The following is a 25,439-nucleotide window of genomic DNA, read 5'->3' as shown; positions in this document are numbered from 1 at the left end:
AAAGCATAAGAGACTCTTAATCTCAGGAAACAAACTGAGGGTTGCTGGAGTGGTGGGGGATGGTAGGGTTGGGTGGCTGGGTGATGGACACTGGGGAGGGTATGTGTTATGGTGAGTGCTGTGAATTGTGTAAGACTGACGAATCACAGACCTGTACCTCTGAAACAAATACTACAATATATTTTAAAAAAAAGAAGGATAGTAGAAAGGGAAAAATGAAGGGGGGAAATCGGAGGGGGAGATGAACCATGAGAGACTATGGACTCTGAGAAACAAACTGAGGGTTCTAGAGGGGAGGGGGGTGGGGGATGGGTTAGCCCAGTGATGGGTATTAAAGAGGGCACGTACTGCATGGAGCACTGGGTGTTATACGCAAACAATGAATCATGGAATTCTACATCAAAAACTAATGATGTATGGTGACTAGCATAACATAATAAAATAAAATTTAAAAAAAAGAGTCACTGAGACGAGATGTCATTTATAAAGCAGTTGACATTTTTATTTGTATACTCTATCTTTTGACAAGTATTTCTGACCTTCCCTTTACCTCATTACACTGAGAGTTTTAATGGTCTCTGACTTACCTGGAAATGAGACCTTTCTGCTACAGCAAGATTCTAGAATTCTTTAGAAGCAAATGTGTTAAAATAGTAGCAAATATTTAAGATGAACATTGAGGAAAACGGGCCCAAATCCCAACCAAAGACATCTTTTAGTTATAAATTATAATATTTGCTCTGCCTGGCTAGAATTTGTTGCTGTGTCTAGTCAGTGAAAACAGTTTTCCAAAAGTAGCTGAATGAATGGACTATAAGAGCTAATATTTCTTTCATGAAGTTGTTTACTTACTGGCAGAATGAAATGCACTGCTTCTTCAAGCTTCAAACCCTAAATAGAACTGAGAATGTTATTAGTGCTGAATTTCATCCACAGCAAATGAAGTTAATTCAACTCAGTGCACATTTATGGAAACTCTTACTGCAACACGCTGGCCTAACGGTGGTGATACTAAGATAAATATGATGGCTCGTGCCTTCAAGGAGCTCATCCTAGTGGATTATGCACTGTTTTGGATCTTGCAAAGGAAATCAGCCTTAGCTAATACAATTAGTATCAACTCTGTTGATGTTCTACAGTGAAAGAATGAAAGGGTTATTAATCACCACGAAAAAAAGCGCAGGGTTCTAATCACCTAGAGATAACGTCAAACTACATTTGGATGACAAGTCTACTATTTAGAAATTACTGAGCTGACTCACTGCTCCACAGAGAAAAACACATTTGTAATCTGTCACACAAGTTCAGGCCTAGGTCTGGCCGTTTCACTTGCTGTTTGTGTGATGTCGAGGAATGCATTTTCCTTAATGGGCATTTCGTGAGAGCTCTCTAGCCAGCCCCGGGACTGGTGGAGATATGAGATTAAAATACTGGGGGCCTCTGACCTTGGCAACTGTGGGCTTCTGACTGACCCAGAACTCCAGCGGCATGGCACATTAGGAACTGAAAGGAATGACTCCAAATGCAATACACTGGAGTCATGTGCTACTAGAAAAACTCCAACTCCTACTTCAAATTGGTGTGTAACAATAAGGGAAAAAATGTCTTTCTTCTAGACAGTGGAAGGGAAAAGTATCCATTAATGACCGCAGTCTAATATAAATATAGCAGATGCTAAACTACGTAACATCCTCATTATCCTGAGACATTCAGTAACGTGCGTTCCCTTTTGTTATGCAAAAACATGCAGCCACTTTATTGAACATTTTAAGGATTCCTAAGCAAGTAAAAATGAGCATGTCTTTCAGTTAACATGCTGTATAACACCAATCAAATTTTCAACGGAAGCATAAACATCTTCCGCTTAATCATCTTGGCAAAAATTATGCATTTGGTTCAGAACACAGTGCTGCTATTCCTCTATATAACTCAAGCAAGTTTAATTCTTTTCCTTTTATTTATCCTCTTAAATATAGTTTTATGTCTGAATGCATTATAAATTCACTCGAATTTCCATAACTACTGAAATGTGAATTATGTAGTTCTGATCCCGTCTCCAATTTTTAAATATTCACTAAACTTTCTCATTTAATTTTCATTAATTCTTCTTTTCTGAGATGTTGAGGCTCTTAGAAGAGTAGATGTACATTTTACTCATCTTTGTTGCCCTAGGACATAGCCTATGACTAATAAATATTAACTACGTATTATTATATGTAAATGCATATAAATACATCATTGGGTTTTTCAGTGACTTATTTTCTGGATAAGGTCCCATTGGTGACCTTCGAGAGAGAGGATCATGACAGAAACAGACTCACAAGGACTCCGCCCTGACTAGAGCTCAACATATGGCTCAGCCTAGAGGATAGGGGACGTTAGTAGATCACATAGCTTATGAAACTCAGATATGAGAAGGAGGAAAGACGTGTAAACCTGTTCCATTTTTAGAGACATCAAGCCATTCACTTGGGTAGCACATCAGGTGAGAAGTGTGGAGGGAGGCGAAGCTGCCAAATGAGGCTTGGATTGTGAGGGACCTCACAGGACACAGTGTTCTCCTAAAGACAACAAAAGCCACAAAGGATTCCAAACTGAGAAATGTCATGATCAGATATGTTTTATAAAGGAAAATTCACGTGGAAGATGCATTTGATGTTCTGCATTTCAACACAGTGTTCTTAGTACAGCTTTCTGGTGCAACAGAGAATAGTTGCATTGTCTTTCCACTTAACAGAGGATGATAGCTAGCACATTCCTCCTCAAAGTCTAGGCTTTATGCTAAACATCCCCATTCCCTCCATTATTCCTTTGTCATTCTATCTGGGTCTCTCGACATTCCAGTTGTTGGCGTTTGTACACGCTCTCTAGTTTGTCAATGCCTCTCTGAAACACAGTATCCCCAGCTTGACGTAAAGGACAGAAATCACAAAGGACAAGACAGATAGCCTTTATCAGATAAACTGAAAACAACTACAAGTTAAGCAAAAACTACCACAAGCCAAAATGAGAATCTCTGATGACCTGTATTAGAATCATATTTGGGCTTTCTAAGATTCAGATTTCATGATTCTACTTAGACCTTTTTGTTTTCTGTTAGCAGCTTTATTGAGATATAATTCACATAGCATACAATTCATACATTTAAATTGTAAACTTCATGGTTTTTAATTTACTCCAAAGTGGTGCAACCATTACCACTATATATATTAGAACCTGTATTTATTTATTTTTTTGAAGTACAGTTGATGCACATTATATTAGTTTTAATATACAATATAATATATAATATCATGTGTATAATATAGTGATTAGACAAATCTATATGTTATGCTATGCTCACAAGTGTTAGCTACCATCAGCATGATGACCAATGATAGCTACCTTGACCTTTTATATCAAATGTTCTATGGATAGCGTTCAGGACTTTGCATGAAACATGCATGTGGACACCCAAGCATGCACACATATACATCCACTCCATACCACACACAGAAACACACACATACACACCAGGTTATTCTTGGGAAGACTCAAGTTTGACAACAGCTATTATAAACAATCTTAATAACAAATAAAACTCAGAACAAATATTTATAACATCTGTAACAGGTAAAGAGGTAATATGCAAAGAACTATTACAAGCCAATGAGGAAAATATCAAGCATCCTTATAAAAAACTGAGTGAAGGATATGAAAAACCAATTCATAAATACCCAACAGACTTAAGAAAAACAATTACCAACCTCACTACCTGTCCACCATCGCTTGTCTTCAATTTTGAAGTAGGAAAGCTCTGAAAATAAAGCTTTTCTAGCATTCATAGAGCAGCAAAACCTAATCTGACTTGAGCTCATTTGGTGACAAAAATCTGATGAGAGAAAGGATATTGATGGTTTCTATGTGTACCAGTTAGTGTGGATAGTCATATGACTCACTGAAGGATGAGATTTTTTTGCTTATAGTATGCTATGCTCCTATGTTACCCCAGGCCCCCTGAGATGCTTGTATATGTACTGTTCTGAATTATCTTGCTAAAAGTCAAAAAGAAATGCAAATTTTGAAAAAGTTGTTGAGCTAGTGATCACGGATATGTCTAGTTAAAGAAATATATATCAAAATGAAATAGTTTTTTGCTACTCAAATTGGAAACTATTAAGACAAATCCAAGATTCTTCTTTGGTGAGGGAAATGGTCACTTTCCTATACTTATTGTGGAATGATATATAAAATAACCTCCAGAGGGAAATTTGGCTAAGCATATGAGAAGTCATTATAATGCGCAACCCTTTTATGTTATCAATTCAACTTCTGGGAATTCATCTCAAGAAAATAATCATTGTATCATGTTCATTATAGTACCATAAACAGTAATAAAATGGAAACAAATGTCTCACAATAGGTAATCTGCTATTCATGATCACATCACAGATTAAATTATAACACATTCACTAAAATAACGTTGTGAAAGAGTATTTCATGACATGAAAAATTTTAATAATATATTGTGAAGTGAAAAAGCAGGTTACAAAACAAAAATGATGTAGAGGATGATTCTGGTTTTGGAAAAATATATATGCAATTATGTGCATAAACTTCACGTGTACTGATGAATTTATCTGGAAGATCACACTGTAAATAATTTTCTTTCTTCTTTCTTCTGTGCTTTCCAACTTGTTTTTGGAAGAATTTGTAATGCTTTTGTAATTTAGAAAGCCAATACATTTTTAATGTGATATCCTAAACTCAACACAATTCTGCTTAAATGTTCTGATCATGATAAAGTGACATGGGGCTATTACTTCTTTTATCCTGGACACTTGTGTTAACACAGTCCACATTGACATCATAAAAGATGAATTAACAATATATTTATAATTTAGTATAGTGTAAACGGGTTTCATATAAGGCATAATCATGATAATGATGGTAATAGTAATAAAAATAAAACATCATAGAAAAGGAAATCTAATGAAATTATAGGCAGCTATGTTGCCAACAACTCTCCAAGGAGAGCCTTTCTTATGTCTCTCCTCCTTCCTCTACAATTACAGGTATGGTTTACAGATGCAAAAAAACTCTCTGATTTTAAAAGATGAGGGGAGTTGCAACCTCAAAATAGCAGTTTGAGGTAATATATTTATTTTCCTTTTCTTTCTAAGTACCTTTGAATTTACTGACATAATATGAAATGGGGTAGGGAAAGAGGATGTGTAAAAAGGCATAGCATGCAGAGTGTTCCACAAATAGCTCCCATATATTGAAATGATTACAAAACACAGCAAAGACGGAGGCTTTCCATTCATTTCTAGGACTAACATAACCATGATGGAAATTAGCAGGAAAGAAAAGGATACGTTCATCTCTTTCATAAATATACATGCAAAACTGAATTCAGCAGCTTATTAAATAATAATAAACTACCACAAAGGGCGATATACTCTAGTGATCTAGGAATGGGTCAAGGTAAGAAGCCTATTCTCATAGCTTATTACATTAATAGTTTAAAGTAGAAAACATACTAAAAGAAAGCATGTAATTATTTCTAGCAACATTGAAAAGCTGCTTTATTTCTATAAGAAGTCATCATAAATTCCTGGTAAAAACTTAGTAGGTTCTATTCTTAATGTGTTAGACACCAAAAGCAAAAATGATACTTAATGGTCAAACAAAAGGATAAGGAAAAACAAAAACAAAAACAAAAAAATTAAAACTTCAATAATGAAATAAGTTCATTCCATAAGCTGGATGTTCGTAAAGAAATTTTAATATTCATCAAGGATCTAGAAGAAGGAAATAAGCTCAACTTAATTAATAATGAAAAATTAAAGACCAATAGAATATATTTTTAAAGATTTTATTTATTTATTGGTGGGAGTGGGGCAGAGGGACAAACAGACGCTCTGCTTAGCGCAGAGGCTGGGGCAGGGCTCGATCCCAGGACCCTGAGATCATGACCAAGCCAAAAGCAGAGACTTAACCGACTGAGCCCCCAGGCTCCCCAACTAATAATATATTTTTGACTGTTGGGCTAGAAAAGACATAAAAGATCAATAATATCCCATGTCAGCAAAGATGAGAAGAAACTTGGATGTATTCGTTTCCTATTACTGCTGTAACAAATTACCACCACTTAGAGCCTTAGACGATACAAACTTATCTTAGTTCTAGAAATCAGATGTTCAAAATGGGTCTCACTGAGCTAAAATCAAGGTGTTGGCAGGGTGGCCAGCATTCCTTCTGGAGGTTCAAAGACAGAATTTGTTCCTCTTCCTTTTTTGTGATTCTAGATGTAACCTGCACCTCTTGACTTACAGCCCTCTTGGTCTACCTTCCAAAGCCAGCCTTCTCATGCTGCCACCTCTTGTCCGCCTCTGCCTCTCTTTTCCTCTCTTAAAGACTCTTGTAATTACACTGGGTCCTCCTGGATAACCCAGGGTAATTTCTATATTTTAGGGTCAGCTGACTAGCAACCTTAGTTTCCCTTTGCCATGTAACTTTCACATATTTGCAGGTTCCAGGGATTCGGATGTGGGTATTTTGTGGGGGAGGCATTATTCTCCCGACCACAGCAGGTGTTTTCAGTTACTGTTGGGATGTATATATTGTTACAACTTTCTGGCAGGTTGACACTAAAATGTCCCTGGAGGTTACTGTGCATCATGAGAGTATAGTTGTACACCAATTAGATTTGCAAGTTCCTTTTACAGAGCATAGCTTGAAAACATATTTCAAAAGAAAAATATTTACACTGGCCCTCCCCCCTCAAGTTTGGTGGTGATGATCTACTCTTTCCGACCTCATAAGCAAGTTACAGTCTATTCAGATTTGGGAATAATTTTCTAAGACACTCAAAAACATATCAGATTTATTCTGAGAGATGAGGGATCAGAAAACCATTTTCACAGTGAGATAAAAACTCCCATGAATTTGAACAGAAATAGTGAGCGTGCCTAAACATGCCAGATCTCTGGGAATCAATAATTTAAAAAAAATGTTCCATTATTCATTTAAATATTTGCCTCAGTGGGTCAATCTCACAAAATACACATTGAATTGAGAATCCTAGAGGTCAAATAGAAAATGTTTCGGAGCTACTCACTATGCAAACACAGATAGAACTAACCCCTAGACCATGCTGAAGAGTGATAACTTCTGTGTCTTCTCTATGACAAGGCTTCTCTGATATAAATCACTCATTTTATTCTAATCACATTATGCCCTTGTTATAGTTCATTATCTCCCCAGGTCATATAGCTAGAGATTTTTCCAGGTAGAAAATCTCATTTTGTGATAGTCCCTGTTTTAAGTTCTTTCCATTTATCTCATTAAGCCCTACAAATATTCTTCCTCTCTTCATCAAAATAAACTATAACTTTTTATTATTTTATTATAAAAATATAGTAAATATATACTTAAAGGTACATTTGCTACTAAGCTCAGATCTTTGACTGATTCTCTATCAAGACATGTAACACACTAGTGTTATTATTAATACTGAGTAGTTTGCAGTTGAAAATAGATGGTTGTTATTTTTATAAATTAATAAAGCATTGCAAACTCTATATGACTGAACTTAAGATTATTGGCTTTTAAAGTTTTATTCATTCAGTCTTACCCATAAAAGAACTTTTCATTCCTAATGTGAAGTCAGTGATTACAGTCCTCTGTCTCTCTTTAACAAGAAAGCACCTCTGGAGGAGAGTCATCATCTCTCTTAGCAGGTGGTGACAAGGTAAGTCAAAGCTCTGTTGTAATATTCTTACTTTTTTCCTTCTTCTAGGTATTAAGAAAAATACAACAGGGTCTGCATGCTCAGAATCTCTTCCTCATGACTCTGCAATCAGAATTTTCCCATCCCATTTCATAGTACAGGGAGGAGCAATCCTAGCCCCAAATTTTACCACTCTTTGGAGGACACCGGTTTCAATGAGAAGAATTTACTTCAGCAAAAACTAGGCTCAGGGAAATACATGGAAGGCTCAGAACAAAGACTCTACTCTGGGTTTATGATGGTTGTACTTTGCAAAATACAAAGAAAATTGAATTCGATGATAAACGTTTTGAGAGCCTATCCCAAATTCAATTCATAAATTGTCTAATGTCAACAGGACCTTAAATAAGGCCTCTAAAAACAAACTTGCCAATGTCTGATCAATATAAATATGATTCTCACATAGAAAATTTTTAATAAGTAGCTCATATAAGTACACGGATCCCTCAGTGTAAAAAAATAAAATTGTTCCTTTTTGGGAATCTTATAAAATCTTTCATGTGAAATACAATTATGGAGTCCCAATGACCTTTAGGTACTGGTCTAGGTGCTGGTCTAGGTTTAGCCAACATCTCTTGAATATTCTCTGTATTTGACCTGAACTATTCCAAGTCTTACAACTTTTCAGTGAGATGGGTATATACCTGCAAACGAACAAATGCAATGCAGTGTGGGATTAACCATAATTGACATTTATAAACATTGTTATGAACATGTAAGAAAAGAAGCACTTAAGTTTGATTGAGAGAGGCAGATGAGGCCTCACAGAAAGGGCAGCATTTAAGCTGGAGGCTGAAGGATGGCTGAGGAGAACCAAGAATACACATTGACAAGAAACCCATTTATTGCCAGTGCAAAGGCCTACACCATGAAGAAAGGCATTATGACTTGAGTAACCAACAGATATTTCAGAATTTTAATGGAGTATAAGATGTAAGAGGTGGGTAGGGGGAGGGAAGGGAGAATGATGGCCAGGAAGAAGCCAGAAGCTAGCCATGGGCTAGATAACAGCATGGCTAGTATGGCATGCAAAGGAATTTCTATCTGAAGAATTTTGAGGATTAGATTTTTATGTTAAAAAGATTACTCTGGACAAATCAGGTAAGACTAGAAGAAGAGAAAAGGTATTATACTCATATTAGTAAAAGCTGATGGTAACCTGAACTAAGTAGAATGTATTAGGGTCTAAAGGAGGAACAGGTTCAAGAGATGCTTAGCAAGGAGAATGTATAAGCCTGGCGATTGACTGCAAGACAGACAAGAGAGAGGAATCTGGGATATGTCCCAGGTTTTTGGCTTGAGTGACTGAGTGGATAAAAGTCATGATAGGTTGGTTTTAAACGTGATGAACCAGAGAAGCCCGTGGAATGTCTACGCGGAAATAGCCACTTGGCAGTTAGATATCCAGGTGTGAAATTAAGCAGAGGCATTTGGACTTGAGAAAGACCAGTCCACAAGGAGGACTTGAAACCATGAAAAGATAAGGGAGGATAGGGAAGACCCTTAGGGGATACTGATGTTTAAAGGGGAGTTAGAGGAAGGGGGTTTGACAAACTGTATTGAAAAGAAAGAGATAAATAGTTTGGTTTTGAGCTAGTAAAGAGCTAAAATGTTGAATTAAGAGGCAGTCATAAGACCAAGTGAATGCATCCACCAGACTTCATTCTACACACAATCATTACATGTAGGGACCCGCTAATTTTCATATCTGTGAAATCAGAATGTACATTGGCCCCCATGACCTTGTCCTTCCCCTGACTCTTGCCCAGAAACACATCTTGAATCAAAAGAGGAGGCTAGGACTGAAGGACAATAATGCCAAAAGGATTGGAGAATTTTTTTTAATTGAAATTTTCTTAGGAAGTGAATGTAGAATATAACATTGCATATGATAGAGCAAAACTTCTCCAAAAACAAAACAAATGAAAAAAAACCCTCTCTCTCTCAAGTTCTATTAGCTGTAGCAGCTGTCAACTCTATGTCTTCTTTTTTTTTCCACCATAACAACTCCTTCTGACCACCAGCTCCTACTGTCCTACTTCATGGGCAGGCATCTCTCCTAAGTCTCTGAGTTTTTTCATTTTGTATACAGATCTACTATTCTATTCATTAACAACAACAACAAAAAACGGATGGGGCATCTGGTGGCTCAGTCGGTTAAGTGTCTGCCTTTGGCTCAGGTCATGATCTCAAGGTCCTGGGATCGAGTCCTGCATCGAGCTCCTTGCTCAGCAGGGAGTCTGCTACTCCCTCTTCCTCTGCCTGCCACTCCCCCTGATTGTGCTCTCTCTCTCAAATAAATAAAATCTTTAAAAAAAAAAAAAAGGTCATTTCTTGGCACCACCTTCAGAAGGCCCAGGAAGGAATGACAAGGATTATAAATAACTGATTTTAATTTTTTCCCAGACACATCTTTTTATGTATAAAATCATTTTGTTATAAAACAGAGACCTATTTGGTTTCATGCTATTCTTATATTTTAGATTTTACTCAACTTGCAAATAAATGTTCAGTACTCACCTACTGAAATCTAACAAAGATTGAATCAATGATAAGCATCTCAGACATAAATACATTTTTCTGCAAAGGGATATTTGTAAAATATATTTTCATCGAAAATTAGAGAAAAATGCACCAGGTACGTATTTGGTTTTAATTGTTAAGCTTTCACAATATGCACCATGGGAATGAGGTAGTTTTACAGAAGAATGCATAATTCTGAACAACACCCCAACCTTCATCAAATGTAATAAATTCCAAGTACCATCTGGCAATTTGTAATTTTCTTGGGGTTCTTTTATGTATAGCCATCTGAATCAAAGGAATAACAAACATTCACTTATTACCAGTGTACTACCTTAGGATAGTGAGTAACAGAGAAATTGCTTTTGGGCTAAATAAAGACTAATACTCACAAATCAAATTCCCTAATGATTCTAATACCACTAGATCTAAAAGGAAGACCCAAGAATCTGCATTTTTAACCAGCACACAGTTGACTCTAATGCATGGTCACAAGAATCATCTGTTATGCCTAGTAATTCCAAGGCACCACTGCACACTCACTAAACCAGAAACTTCTGACAAAGTTCCTATAGCCACATTCACATCTTTGTAAGAATATTGGTGATCCTTCTGATCAGGTAAGGATGGGAATCACCCCCTTAATGTATTTCTCTATTAGCAGATTATGGTTGCAGCGCATTGTTACTCAGACTCCATTACCACATTATTATAGTTTTCCTTAGCTAAAATCAAAACAATCCTGAATGATTGACTGTAATTCAAAGTGTAACTCTGAAACTTTTTCCAACTAAATTAATTTGTTTTCTTCTATCCAAATAATGTAATTTAGATATACGAAAATATGAAACTTCAACTGCATTTTTAATTGGACTAGTCATAAACATCCTGAAATGTGGGTTATGAAAAATTGTCATGCTGTAGATGAGAGTATGGATTCCTAGATATGAAGTGACTTAACCACGGTCCCACTGCCATTAAAAGTTTCTCTCTCCCTCTCCCTCTGCCCCCCCCAAATAAGTAAATAAATCTTAAAAAAAAAAAAAAAGAATAGCTACAGAGTATTAGCGCATCTGGGGACAGGATATTTGACATGAATGTCTGTTAGTAGGTCTCACATTTAGCATCACCTATACAGCTCTGACCTGAGTGAGGTATAACCACACTCTGAGTTTGAAAATTACCCCAGAGGAGCTGGGAGCCTGATAAAATGGTGGAATGTGTGTCTTCAACATTGTACTTTTTTATCATATACAAGTGGGGTGCAATGACAAGTGGTAACTGCTACACATGACTTCCAGGGCCAACCATGATACACACACAAAGATGGGGGTGAGGGCAAGGGCTGGAACATTCTTTCAGGGTGATGATTGGGTACTAATAATTCCATGGCACCCGACAACAATGATGCAGCCATTAGAAAAATAAGAACCTGAAGGAGTTATATCTTGCTGCCTCCATGTGGCTTTGAAAAAATTACTGCTCATGTGCTACAGCACAGAATTTATCTTTTGCCAGTTTTTTAATCATGTTCTATCTCTCTTTAAAAAAAAATACCTCAGGGACTGAAGCATTTAAATTGGGATGAAACTTGAATGTCTCTATTTTCCACTTGCTTAACCAAATCTTATAATTCCTTCAAGCTACATTCTTCCCACATTATCCTTAAAGACTTGAGTGATCTCTCCTACTTACAATAATCCCTCATAGAACTTACTGCCTGTTTCAAAACTGTGATCTATATGATATGTTAACCAGACTATTAGTTTCATTTTCAAGTGAGTGTGTTTGTTACTCCAGTACCCATGAATGGATCCTAAAATTTGTCTGCCTGGTAATCCCCGTGCTTCCAGCTTATCTGTTACCTTCTGCCAAATTTTCTTGATACCATTGGTCACCTACCAAGACTTGTTCTCTGGTCCCTCCTGTAGACTGCCCACTTGGCTGGACTCCCCCATGCTGCATGGGCATGACTTACAATAAGAAGTCTGTCCACTCTTTGGAGGCTCGTCACTGGAACTCCTAATAAACAATATATTAGGATTCCCCTCTATGATTCTCCTTTAATAGTTTATCTTCCCATTAGATCAGGTGATGTCAAAAGTACAAAATAGTGACAGTAAATAAAACAAAGATTCAACCTCTTAGGCACATATTATGAAGACGGTAGGCATTTATGGTTAATCCAGGTATTGCTTAATATCTAAGCCCTTATTCCATGCCATCACTTGGAACCTACAACAGAAATTGCCATTACTGTGTTTTCAAGGAGGAGTATAACCCTTGAGTAGGAAAAATGAAGATGTAAAATAACTGTGAAGAAGAGTTTAAAATACTTCGAAAAATATGAAGTATTCCCAAAGCTGAAGGACATGTTAAAACTGGTGACCAGACATTTAAATAGCCCTTTCATTCTAAGTAGCCTATAAACAAAATCAGTCAGAACAACTTATCCAGAAAATACATGCCAACTTGTCAAAACACCATAGCTATTTAATTAAAATAGGTTCATGCTTGCTGCTCTGCCCTATGTTCTAAAGTGATTGATTCCACTTTCAACAGCTATGACCTCAAAAGAAGTGTTCTACTGAAGTCAGGTGACTGGAGTTTTAAAATAAAGTCTAGCAAAGTCATCATGTCTTTTTTTTAAACTAGTCAACCTACTTCTGAGACCCATGCATGAAAAAAAAAAAAACATTCTGGATATTACAAAGCAAAATGTTTGTAGGATGCAATTTTCATACTTTTTCAGTGCATTAGGAATTACTTTTCAGGAAATATCACTTTTCTCTAAGTGCTTTTCAACTAGACCAAAGAGTCCTTTTTAACACTTAACTGAGCAATTCATTCAGATTTTTATTTGGATATTTAATTATAGTAAAATCATAATTCAATGAAAATGACCTAATCTAATATAATTGATGGCTCATTCTCCTGCTGTTGGTAAACATTTTGCTTCTTGAAAAATCTCATGTTATTTGGCTTTTCTGAAATAATGCTGTGATCATTCACTTATTTATTCTTTCATTCAACAAATATTTATGGTAAAACTGTAATGCATTGAACATGAGTTAGCTGTGGGAATGAAAAAATTGAAAAAACATGCTTCCTCTCCTTGAGGAGCTCACATGTTACAGCAAATATGTAGGTACATAGGTATGAAGGTACTAGGCAGGTATGCAGTATTACAAGAAAGAGAAGTGCTAAAAAGATGTATCAACAATGTGAGGATTCACCAAAATATAATCCTTGAATCTTCCTTCTTCTTTTTAAAAGCCTCTCTTCTAGAAAACTCCTTTTATCTCCTTGAAGCACATAAAGCTGATATTACATATATATTTTATATTATGTATCTATTTATATCCATAAATCTAAGATACACACAGTAGGTGATGAGGAGAGGCCTTCTGGAGGAGAGGATACTAAAGAGAAGAGGTTCAAGGCAATACCTTTCTGAACTTACCTATAAATTCCCAGAAACCTATCTTCTTACAGCTTCCTCTGCCTCCTGGGCACTTTATTCAGCAGATCCTCTGCCTCCTGGGCACTTGATGCTAGACTACATTGATCCAGTTGTAAAACTCAACAGCTTTTAATATTCCCTACACTAATCCCCTAGAGTTTAGCATTTAGGAGAGACAAAGAATGCATGGAAACTTAACAACAGATATAACACTTCATCAGTCTCCATAGTCATTACCATTGATTAATCCCACCCCTCTCCACCCACTGATTCACACTGGAGAATTTTACTGGCTCCTCAAGCCATTCCCACCTATACCCATCTTTCTGGCTCTACACCTCTCCTCCTCCTCCTCCCCATCTCCCCTTCCCAATATCCCCCAACTAGTCCTTCTCTTCCTCTCTTTCTTCTCTCATTCTCTTTCTTCCTATCTAGTTAAAAAGCACAGAATGGGGCACCTGGGTGGCTCAGTTGGTTAAGCGACTGCCTTCGGCTCAGGTCATGATCCTGCAGTCCCTGGATCGAGTCCCGCATCCGGCTCCCTGCTCGGCAGGGAGTCTGCTTCTTCCTCTGACCCTCCCGACCCTCCCCCCTCTCATGTGCTCTCTCTCTCAGTCTCTCTCTCTCAAATAAATAAATAAAATCTTAAAAAAAAAAAAGCACAGAATGTTCTTTATCTTATGAAGAGAAAGTTCCTTTATTTTAAAGCCTTCATAACAGCAACTAGATCTTAGGATGGTAGGGGAGATGAATTTTAAAAGTGGCAAAGGTAGGAATATTTGCTTTTTAGCTGAATAAAAAATTCTTCTAAAGACAGCTTTCCTAAAATGTCTTTACTTTTCTACTCCTATTTATTCTATTAAATTATGAATTCCTTTGTGATTACAAACTCCTGTGGACTATACCATTGATCTGTCGTTTCCTTGCCCACTGTCCTGTGTCTCCAGCACCTGTTGTGATGTATACTAGAATGAAATCATAACTGTTTTGTTTTATTTTTTATGTCACATTCTTTATCACTTAGTATTTTTTCCAACTTTATTGAGGTGAGACTGACAAAATTGTAATATACTTAAAGTGTACAACAGGATGTTTTTATATATATACATTCTGAAATTAGTTTCACAATCAAGTTAATCAACGTTTCCATTACCTCATGGTTAACCTCAAGTTAATCAACATTTCCATTACCTCTCACTTTTTTATGAGAATGCTTAAAATTTATTCTCTTAGCAAATTGCAAGTATACAAGACAGTATTTTTAACTATAGTCACCATGTTGTACATTACATCCTCTGAACTTACTCATCTTATAACTGAACTACATTATACTATGCTCATCACAAGTGTAGCTACCACCTGTCATCATACAATGTTATTATAATACTATTGACTATATTTACCTATGCTGTACTTTTTATTCCTGTTACTTATTTATTCTATAACTAGAAGGCCGCATCTCCCACTCCCCTTCACCCATTTTGCCCATCTCCCACCTCCTCCTTGCTGACAACCATCAGTTTGTTCTCTGTATTTATAGGTCTAATTCTACTTTTTGTTTTGTTTCCCTTTGTTTTGTTTCTTAGATTCCACATATAAAATGAAATCATATGGTATTTGTCTTTCTCTGTCTGACTTATTTCACTTAGCATAATATCCTCTAGGTCTATTCATGATGTTGCAAATGGCAAGATCTCATCCGTTTTCATGGCTGAGTAATAGTCCATATATACACCACACCTTCTTTATCCATTCATCTATGGATAGACACTTGGGGTGCTTCCATATCTTGGATATTGTAAATAATGCTGCAATAAACATAGAGGTACATATATCTTTCCAAATTAGTGTTTTCATTTTCTTGGGGTAAATACCTATAGTGGAATTACTGGATCATATGGTATTTCTATTTTTAATCTCAATAATCATCAGGGAAATGCAAATCAAAACCACAATAAGATATCACCTTACACCTGTCAGAATGGTCTAAGACGGGGCAACTGGGTGGCTCAGTTGGGTAGGCGACTGCCATCAGCTCAGGTCATGATCCTAGAGTCCTGGGATCAAGTCCCACATCAGGCTCCCTGCTCAGCGGGGAGTCTGCTTCTCCCTCTGACCCTACCCCTTCTCATGCTCTCTCTCTCTCTCAAATAAATAAATAAAAATCTTAAAAAAAAAAAAGAATGGTGTAAGACAAGAAATAAAAAATGTTGGCAAGAATGTAGAGAAAAAGGAATTCTCATGCACTGTTGGTGGGAATGCAAACTGGTACAACCACTCTGGAAAACAATATGGAGGTTTCTCAAAAAATCAAAAATAGAATTCATAAATGTTTTCTGAACTTAATGGATCAAAACTGACTTCTTGCTATGATTATTATGATACTACTCTCGGCTGGAGAAAATTGTCTTGTTTATTGTTTTGCCTTTTCAAATTCTAGCTGCTTGCTCTTCTACTCTCATCTCTTTGAAGTTTTGTCCTACTATTCTGTCTACACTGATCTCTCTCTCTCTCTCTCTTTATTTTGAGCAGGTGGACTCCTAGGACACCTTTTTTTCTTTAATTACTCTATAATACTTTATATTTTTAATCTTACATAATTTAGATATATCTTTACTTCAATCTAACAAGAGATGAATGGATGGGACATTACTGCAAATTAAGTAGTTATGCAATGAACTAAAGGAATACAAAAATCAAATGGCAAAATTACAAATATTAAACAGAATTTGAGATAAGATTTCCTCAGAGAGAAGAGTTTTTACAGTGTACCTCTCATGTGCTGTAGAAATGGGTGATTTATATGACTCACATGTTATATTTTACTAGCATCTGTTTATGTTTTAGTTCCAGTGACTTTACTAAAACTACAGAAAAATGTGATACACAAATGATTCCTATGATAAATGTAGAAAAAAATCCTATTTAATATTCATAAAAGTAATTATACTTTCTCTAAAAGTTTTCAGAATTGACCTAATTTTGTTAAGATGAAATCTTTACAGAAGTAGTGCCATTTTCTAAAGGTTTCTTTTCTTTTTTTTACCAAACATTAAAATATCTTTTGATAGTGTAAGTTGAATTTTTCTAGTATTAGAAAAGTCTAGGTTCAATTGCTTTTAAATCACTTATATAAGTCCAATGAGAGAAAATCTTTTAATAAAACTATTTCCTCCATTTCCACTAATTTTGTTACTTTTCTATTTTCCTTTTGTCTGAAATATGTGAATCTGGAATGAACTAGATCACAGTTTAGTTGGTTTTGGACTTGTTAGGACATTTGTATTATATATTTTTAAATGTCTTGAATATATATGCCTTCCAAGGCTCTGTTTCCAAAAATTCACTCTCTTCCTTAGACTCACATGCACTATTTCCCAAAATTTCACTCTCTTCCTTAGACTCACATGCACTAGTTCCCAAAATTTCAACATGATGCTACCAAAGAGGGGCAGAGTTTGCTTGAGACTCAGTGCTCAAACGTCACTTCTTTATCCTCATCAAGCAGTTATTACTCTGGGCATACTGCTGCGCATGTAAGACTCTGTGTTAGGGAGACTCCAGGGATATATAGTTATAAGCTATGGTTCCTGCTCCATAGAGCAGGGAAAAAGTGAAACGGTGATTTGTAGTCCAGTAAAAAGTGCTGCAGGAGTTCCATGGAGGAAGTGATTACATGGTTTTTATGAGGGGGAATTGGAATGGTGCTCAGTGGTAGGGTCTAGATGAGCAGAGCGGGAGGAGACACATCTGGGGAGAAAAATAAGCTTACAGACATCCTGGAATAAGTGTGCTGCAGTCAAGAGCTAAACAACAAGCCCTTTGGTTTGGGGTAAAGCTAGAGCATAGGAGACAGGTGAGAAAAACACAGCCAGGGCCAGATCATGGAGGCATTAAGCACACACTCTTGGAGTCTGGACTTTATTCTTGGACAATGAGGAGTCACTTTGGCTGAGAAGAGGCACGTACAACATGGCATTTCAGATTGGAAGTTTATGGGGCTGAGCCGCATACAGTGTATGGGACAAGGGGACATTTGGAAGCAGAAGGTTCCACAGGAGATTATTTTGCAATAGTATAGAGAGTCAGAACTGAATAGAAGTAGAGAAATGAGAAGGAAGGAGTAGGCTACAAGAGACACAGCAAAAGAGAAATCCACTGGCCTAGCTGACTGACTCAGTATTGGGGGAGAGAGAAAAAGAGCTAAGGGCCCTACTTCTCAAGCCTCTTTTGGACTCTTCCTCCTATTAGACATCAATTAATTTGGCTTTTGAGGACTAACATCTCCTTGCTTTCCTGTGGACTCACCCCCAGTCACTTCACTGATGGGTGCAATCCAGTCCTTGCAATCCCTTCCCTCAGGAATCTGGAATTAGGCCTGACAACTAGAGAGTGGTCTCTCTCTGAGGTGTTGGCTGTGTCCATTTTCTTCCATGTGAACTGGGAAGCTCAAAATGCTGCTTTACAGTAAGAGAAGAAAAGGAAACAGAAGTTAAAAAAAAAAAAAAGATGAGAGATGGAGAATAAAAGCTAGGTCTGGGTTCCCTGGTGTACTTTAGTCTGTGTTTTCATGTGTCCCTAAAATATAACTGCATCCCTCCTCTTTAATTCTGTAGGACATCCTTATATTGCAGTAATACATTCCCTCCTTTGATTAAGCTAGCTTGGCAGGGTTATTGTTACTTGCTGCCAAAATGGTCAAAACTGATATATTCCTCAGCACGAACTCTCCGTTTTCAGTCACTTGGTGCTCTGGCTACTCTCTGAACACTTGAACACTTTGCTAACTCCACATGTTCATGCCACTTCCTTCATCTAGAATGCCTTCCCCTTCCCAATCCTGCTGACTCTGCCTATATAAATCCCAACTATCCTTCCTTTCTTCTAGCCCTCTTTACTAAGTACTTTTTGAGTGAGTCCATAATACCGTAAATTATAATGCTACATTTTCCCCCTCCGGGTCCCTGATTTTAGTGACCTTATTGGAACAATTAAAATGATGTAAAAGAGGGTAGAAGGTGATGGATAGTAGCACAAAATCAGGAAATTTATGCTCTCACATATACAAATTAAAAAAAAAAAATCCAAAAGACGATGGTCTACTTGGCTACTAAAACCTTTGACTCTACGATGGGTTCAAAGAGGTACAGTAGGCCATTTGGCCAAAGCAGATATTTTACATAAGGAAGTATATCATTTAGGAGTATTAGATGAAAAAAAATAAAAACAGCCTCTAAACAAGTAATGCATCATGCATTATTGCATTAGTGTTACAAATTTGATTTTATGAATATCCAGAAGAGGTCCTATATCAAGTAAGAGACAGATATGGAACCCACCATGCTTTTTTACTTTCTCCACTATGCTAAACTAGCCCACAGAAAATAAAAAAGAAATACATCAATTTTTAGATGACACAAACATTCAATTTTATATAATTTTTTAAAATGATAACATTTTAAATTGTTATCCACTGAAATAGCAATATACTCTAGGAACCATCTTGAACCTAATGCCTGGGCTATATTATATAGCAAAAAACTAAATCAAAACAAAGCAAAACAGAAACCAAACTGTTATTCTCTTTTAAGATACTACAGAGTATCACCTATAAAGCCCTTTCTTTCCTCTAGAAATGAGAAAACCAATCTGCTATCTTGTGAAATCTCACATAAATTTGGAACACAATGGTGTTTACCTTCCCTTCAGCAACTGTGGCCTTTGTTCTGGTAACTTATAATGCCTCAAAGGGGAAAACCCCAAACTGCCTTCTAAAACCAATAAGAAAATGTCTAGCCGATGAATGTACATTTAATGAGCAAGATAAAGTGCCAAGAAATAGTTAATGTTTCTTTCAGCCTCATACAAAGGAACATTCCTCCATTTTGGGGTCCTAGGACCCCAAAGCATTCACAGCAGATTACACAAGTAGCGCTGGTTAGTGGAATGCTATTGTGCAAACAGTCTGTTGCTGAGCAGGGCAGAAATATGTTTACATGAAAATGGAATGATCTTTAGTGAGTCCTGAAAGAAAGTGATAATTTCCATAACCAGAAAAAGCCTTTTACATCATTCCATTTCAACTTGCCATAAAACCCTGAGTTACTTTGGCAATTGCTTATCCCTGCTTTGCTGGCTTTATATCATCCTCATCTCTGCAGCTTTTCATTTACTAAATAACAGGGTTTTTTGTTGTTGTTTTGCCTTGTTTTGAAGCCTTGGCAGAAAACACCACCATTCTGTACGCTTTCTCAGCACCCACCTTGCAATGTTCATACAATGAATTTTTGGTGCTCCTTTTATAAAAGCCCAGTTGGCATATCCTCCCAGTAAAACTGCTGAAACTGATCAGAGAAGACCCCATCAATAGTAACTGTAAACTATGCACTTCTCTTGCTTTATGGAGCTTTTCACTGTCCATACACTGTTTGTTATACTGGTAACAAAGCATAGAGCGGCTTTAGTGACAGAAGGGAGATAAAAAAACACTTACCTGCATTACAATAAGGAGGTCAAAGACCAAGATAAAAGAAGCCAGGAATGCTCTGGAAACTTCATCACTGGGCAAAAAACCCCGATTCAGCTTGTCCCAGCTGATCCAGTCAGTTGTAATGACAAGTACAACCACGGAAGTCAGAGTAAAGAGAACTGTCCTGCAAGGAACAAGATGTTCATTAAAGAACATTAGATGTAATCTAATTAGATGTAAACTGCCTGTTACCTGTGCTGTCTTCAATGCCTACCCTTTGCCAAGGCATATTCACCAAAATGAAGACGAACAAAGAAGTAAATGAAGTGCTTTCTTCCAAAAGCAATTTTAAAAAGGTATAATAGCATCCATCCCAAGATTTCCCCTTAAGAACATTAAGATAATGATTATAGAACAAATAATTAACAACAAAAATATTACAAATGGCCTTGGCTAGTGCAATACGTGTCCCAAAGAGAACACTGGTGTGTAGCTCTCATTACGTGTGCATCATTTACTGAGGGTAGTAGACATGCATATGTAAGAGCATAAGGCAGATGGTGAGTGATGAACAAGTCTTTGGATTCTATTATTGTCCTATAAAAGAGAGGGATAGTTAGACCAATCCCGTCATCATCCTCATAGCCTGAGGAGCTCCATGGAAGAACCACCTCTACACACCAACTGTGTAGCCATTTCTCCTCATAGGACTTGTGTCATAGATGGCTTGTGGCCTAGTGACCTGTCTAGGCCACACCATATTTGATTACCCATTCCTTGTTGTAAGACACTAGGGGCCTAACCTTATCTCTTATCTTTATAACCCCCATAAAATCTTACATAATTGTATCAGATGGAATTCAATGAATGTTTGCAGAAGTTGTAACAATTAAGCTTTTTATAAAAATCAAGAGTCCTTAGTCTTTCTTTTTTATTTTTTTTAAGATTTTATTTATTTATTTGATAGAGAGAGAGAGCACAAGCAGGGGGAACAGCAGGCAGAGGGAGAGGGAGAAGCAGGCTCCCTGCTGAGCAGAGAGCCTGACGTGGGGCTGGATCCCAGGACCCTGGGATGATGACCTGAGCCAACCTGAGCCGAAGGCAGATGCTTAACCAACTGAGCCACCCAGGCACCCCTTAAATTAGTCTTTAATATTGACATTCAAAGTAAATCTGAAATGTGGGCAGCAAAAATTTAATCTGCCAGAGAATTGTCTATAATGTAATTAAGCCTCTGCTTTCAGAGCTATATTGGTATCTGGATATCATTTTGAATTGTAAAAAGGAGTCTACAGCTATACCACCCTGAATGCACCTGATCTCCTTTGAATTGTAAAAAGGAAAATAAAAAAGAGTAATTATTTTGAAAATAATCTTAATCGAAAGAAAGAAAAGGAAGAAAAAGGGAAATAAAGAACAAAAAAGAGAAAAGAAAAGAAAAATGGAAAAAAATATATGGAGGTGAAATAATACCTTAGAAGAACACATACCCGTTTTGGCGATTAACAAACTGTTTTTGCCCTCTGATGTCTGATAATAATTGATACAAAAAAAGAATAATATGGACCATCCTAGACCACCTCTTTTCAGTTGAACAAAGCACAGATTTCTAAACCTATACACTGGGTTTGCTTTTCACAACTTCTTATTTGTAACAAGTTATACTTTGATAGAATGAATATAATGAACCCTCCCCTTAGATTTCCCACCCCCATAAACAGTAAAGATATATTTAAAATTTTTTTGAAAAACAAAAATTTCTGGGCGCCTGGGTGGCTCAGTTGGTTAAGCGACTGCCTTCGGCTCAGGTCATGATTCTGGAGTCCCGGGATCGAGTCCCGCATCGGGCTCCCTGCTCGGCAGGGAGTCTGCTTCTCCCTCTGACCCTCCTCCCTCTCATGCTCTCTGTCTCTCATTCTCTCTCTTGCAAATAAATAAAAAAATCTTAAAAAAAAAGAAAGAAAAATAAAAATTTCTAATAAAATTAACTTATGCAAACTATCAAAAGAATTTCACTCATGATCTCCAAAATATAAATTACAGATTGTCTCTATTACCATTTAGAATACCTTTGATCATTTCCAGAAATTTAAATGGGTTAATTAAGCATGGGAGAAATCTTAAATAACTATTATAATTCAGTAGAAAGAAATAGCAAATATTATATGGTCAGGCATAAGAATAATGGGATTTTAAACGAATCTCTCTCCAGGTTAAGTCAATTTGTTTGTATTTTTTGGTTTTTTCTCTTAAGCAAGTACAAAGTTTATATATTTCATGAAATAAGATATCCTTGGATATCATATTGGCCCAATAGTTATCAGTCAGAACAATGCTCCTTTTATCTTCCTTCTCCTCTATCTTTAATATGACTTTCACCCTTATCAGGATGATTCTCTATCACCAGAATTTCATCCAAGGGCCAGGCATTATGACAGGAATAAGTGCCAAAAAGGCATTCTAGTTGGATCTGCCTTTTTTTTTTTTTTTAATTCCAGTATAGCTACTATACAGGGTTATATTAGTTTCAGGTGTACATTATAATGATTCAACAATTCTATACATTATGCAGTGCTCATCATGATAAATGTCCTCTTAATCCCCTTCACCTATTTCATCCATCCCCCACCCATCTCCCCTCTGGTAACTATCAGTTTGTTCTCTATAGTTTATGGTCTATTTTTTGGTTTGTCTCTTTTTTATTTTATTTATTTGTTTTGTTTTTAAAATTCCACATGAGTGAAATCATATGGTATTTTTCTTATTCTGACTGACTTATTTCATTTAGCATTATACTCTCTATATCCATACATGCTGTTTCTAATGGCAAGGTTTCATTTTTTTATGACTATGTTCCAGTGTGTGTGTGTGTGTGTGTGTGTATCACCTCTGCTTTATCCATTCATCAATCAGTGGACACTTAGGTTGCTTCCTCAATTTGGCTATTATAAATAATGCTACAATAAACATAGAGATGCACGTATCTTTTGGAATTAGTGTTTTTGTATTCTTAGGGTAAATACCCAGTAATGTAATTACTGGATCGTATGGTAATTCTATTTTTAATTTTTTGAGGAAGGTCCATCCTGTTTTCCATGTTCACTGTACCAGTTTTCATTCCCACCAACAGTGAACCAGGGTTCCTTTGTCTCCATATCCTTACCAACATTTGTTGTTTCTTGAATTTTGATTTTAGCCATTCTGACAGGAATGAGGTGATATCCCACTGTGGTTTTGATTTGCATTTCCCTGATGATGAGTGATGTTGAGCATCTCTCCATGTGTCTGTTGGCCAGCTGGATGTCTTCTTTGGAAAAATGTCTGTTCATGTCTTCTGCCCATTTTTTAATTAGATTATTTGGGGTTTTTTGGTGTTGAATTGTATCAGTTCTTTATATGTTCTGGATACTAACCCTTTATCAGATATGTCATTTGCAAATATCTTCTCCCATTCAATAGGTTGTCTTTTAGTTTTGTTGATTGTTTCCTTTGTTGTGCAGAAGCTTTTTATTTTGATGTAGTCCCAATAGTATATTTTTGCTTTTGTTTTCTTTGCCTCAGGAGACATATCTAGAAAAATGTTGCTATAGTCAATGTCAGAGAAGTTACTGCCTGTGCGCTCTTCTGGAATTTTTATGGTTTCAGGTCTCACATGTAGGTCTTTAATCCATTTTGAGTTTATTTTTGTATATAGTGTAAGAAAGTGGTCCAGTTTCATTCTTTTGCATGTAGCTGTCCAGTTTTCCCAACACCATTTGTTGAAGAGACTGTCTTTTTCCCATTGCATATTCTTGCCTCCTTTGTCCAAAATTAATTGACCACATAATCTTGTGTTTATTTCTGGGCTTTCCATTCTGTTCCATTGATTTATGTGTCATTTTTGTGCCAGTACCATACTATTTTGATTACTATAGTGTTGTAGTGTATCTTGATATCTGGGATTGTGATACCTCCATTTTGTTCTTCTACAAGATTGTTTTGGCTATTTGGGGTCTTTTGTAGTTCCATACTAATTTTAGGATTCTTTGTTCTAGTTCTGTGAAAAATTCTGTTACTACTTTGATAGGGATTGCATTAAATCTGTAGATTGCCTTGGGTAGTGTGGCCATTTTAACAATATTTGTTTTTACAATCCATGAGCATGGACTATCTTTCTATTTCTTGTGTTCTCTTCAATTTCTTTTTTCAGTGTTTTATAGTTTTCAGAGTATAGGTCTTTGACTTCCTTGGTTAAGTTTATTCCTAGGTATTTTATTTTTTTGGTGCAATTGTAAATAAGATTTTCTTAATTTCCTTTTTGCCTCTTCACTGTTAGTATAAAAAATGGAAAAGATTTCTGTATATTGATTTTGTATCCTGTGAGCTTACTGAATTCATTTATCTGTTCTGGTAGTGTTTTGGTGGAGTTATTAGGGTTTTCTACATATAGTATCATGTCATCTGCAAATAGTGAAAGTTTTACTTTCTTTTTTTTTTTTTTAAAGATTTTATTTATTTATTTGAAAGAGAGAGAATGAGAGAGAGCACATGAGAGGGGGGAGGGTCAGAGAGAGAAGCAGACTCCCTGCCGAGCAGGGAGCCCGATGCGGGACTCGATCCAGAGACTCCAGGATCATGACCTGAGCCGAAGGCAGTCGCTTAACCAACTGAGCCACCCAGGCGCCCGAAAGTTTTACTTTCATTTGCATGATAAATCCTTTTCTTCCCCTCATTTTCAATCTGCATGTGCCTTTAGGTCTGAAGTGTCTTTTGTAGGCAGCTTATGGATAGTTCTTGCTTTTTTATCCATTCCATTACCTATGTCTTTTGTTTAGAACATTTAGGCCATTTACATTCAAAGTAACTATTGATGGGTACGTACTTATTGCCATTTTATTACTTGTTTTATGGGGTTTTTTTGTACTTCTCCTCTGTTCCTTTCTTCTCTTGTTTTCTTCTCTCACAGTTTGCTGGCTCTTTTTAGTGATATACTTAGATTCCTTTCTCTTCATTTTTTGCGTGTCTATTACTATTGTTTTTTTTTTTATTCTTATGTTAATCCCCATACATTACATCATTAGTTCTAGATGAAGTGTTCCATGATTCATTGTTCGTGCACAACACCCAGTGCTCCATGCAGAACGTGCCCTCCTCAATACCCACCACCAGGCCAACCCATCCTCCCACCCCCCTCCCCTCTAGAACCCTCAGTTTGTTTTTCAGAGTCCATC

The 25,439-nt window shown here is 36.6% G+C and overlaps 1 protein-coding gene across 5 annotated transcripts in view; it reads right to left on the bottom strand.

Annotated features, from left to right (window-relative positions):
• TMEM117 (transmembrane protein 117) overlaps positions 1 to 25,439 on the bottom strand; it is a 484,811-nt gene that overhangs the window by 56,187 nt on the left and 403,185 nt on the right. For all 5 annotated transcript variants that reach the window (XM_081821523.1, XM_081821521.1, XM_081821522.1 and 2 more), the window contains one exon: positions 20,254 to 20,413. In XM_081821523.1, the coding sequence (XP_081677649.1) occupies positions 20,254 to 20,413 (160 nt within the window). The remainder of the gene's footprint in view (positions 1 to 20,253; positions 20,414 to 25,439) is intronic.

This window comes from Leptonychotes weddellii, chromosome 5 (genome assembly GCF_054177405.1).
Source record: "Leptonychotes weddellii isolate Sample4059 chromosome 5, ASM5417740v2, whole genome shotgun sequence".
Taxonomy (NCBI): Eukaryota; Metazoa; Chordata; class Mammalia; order Carnivora; family Phocidae; genus Leptonychotes; species Leptonychotes weddellii.
Note: the sequence above shows the minus strand (reverse complement) of the source record. Positions and strands in the feature narration are given on the sequence as shown.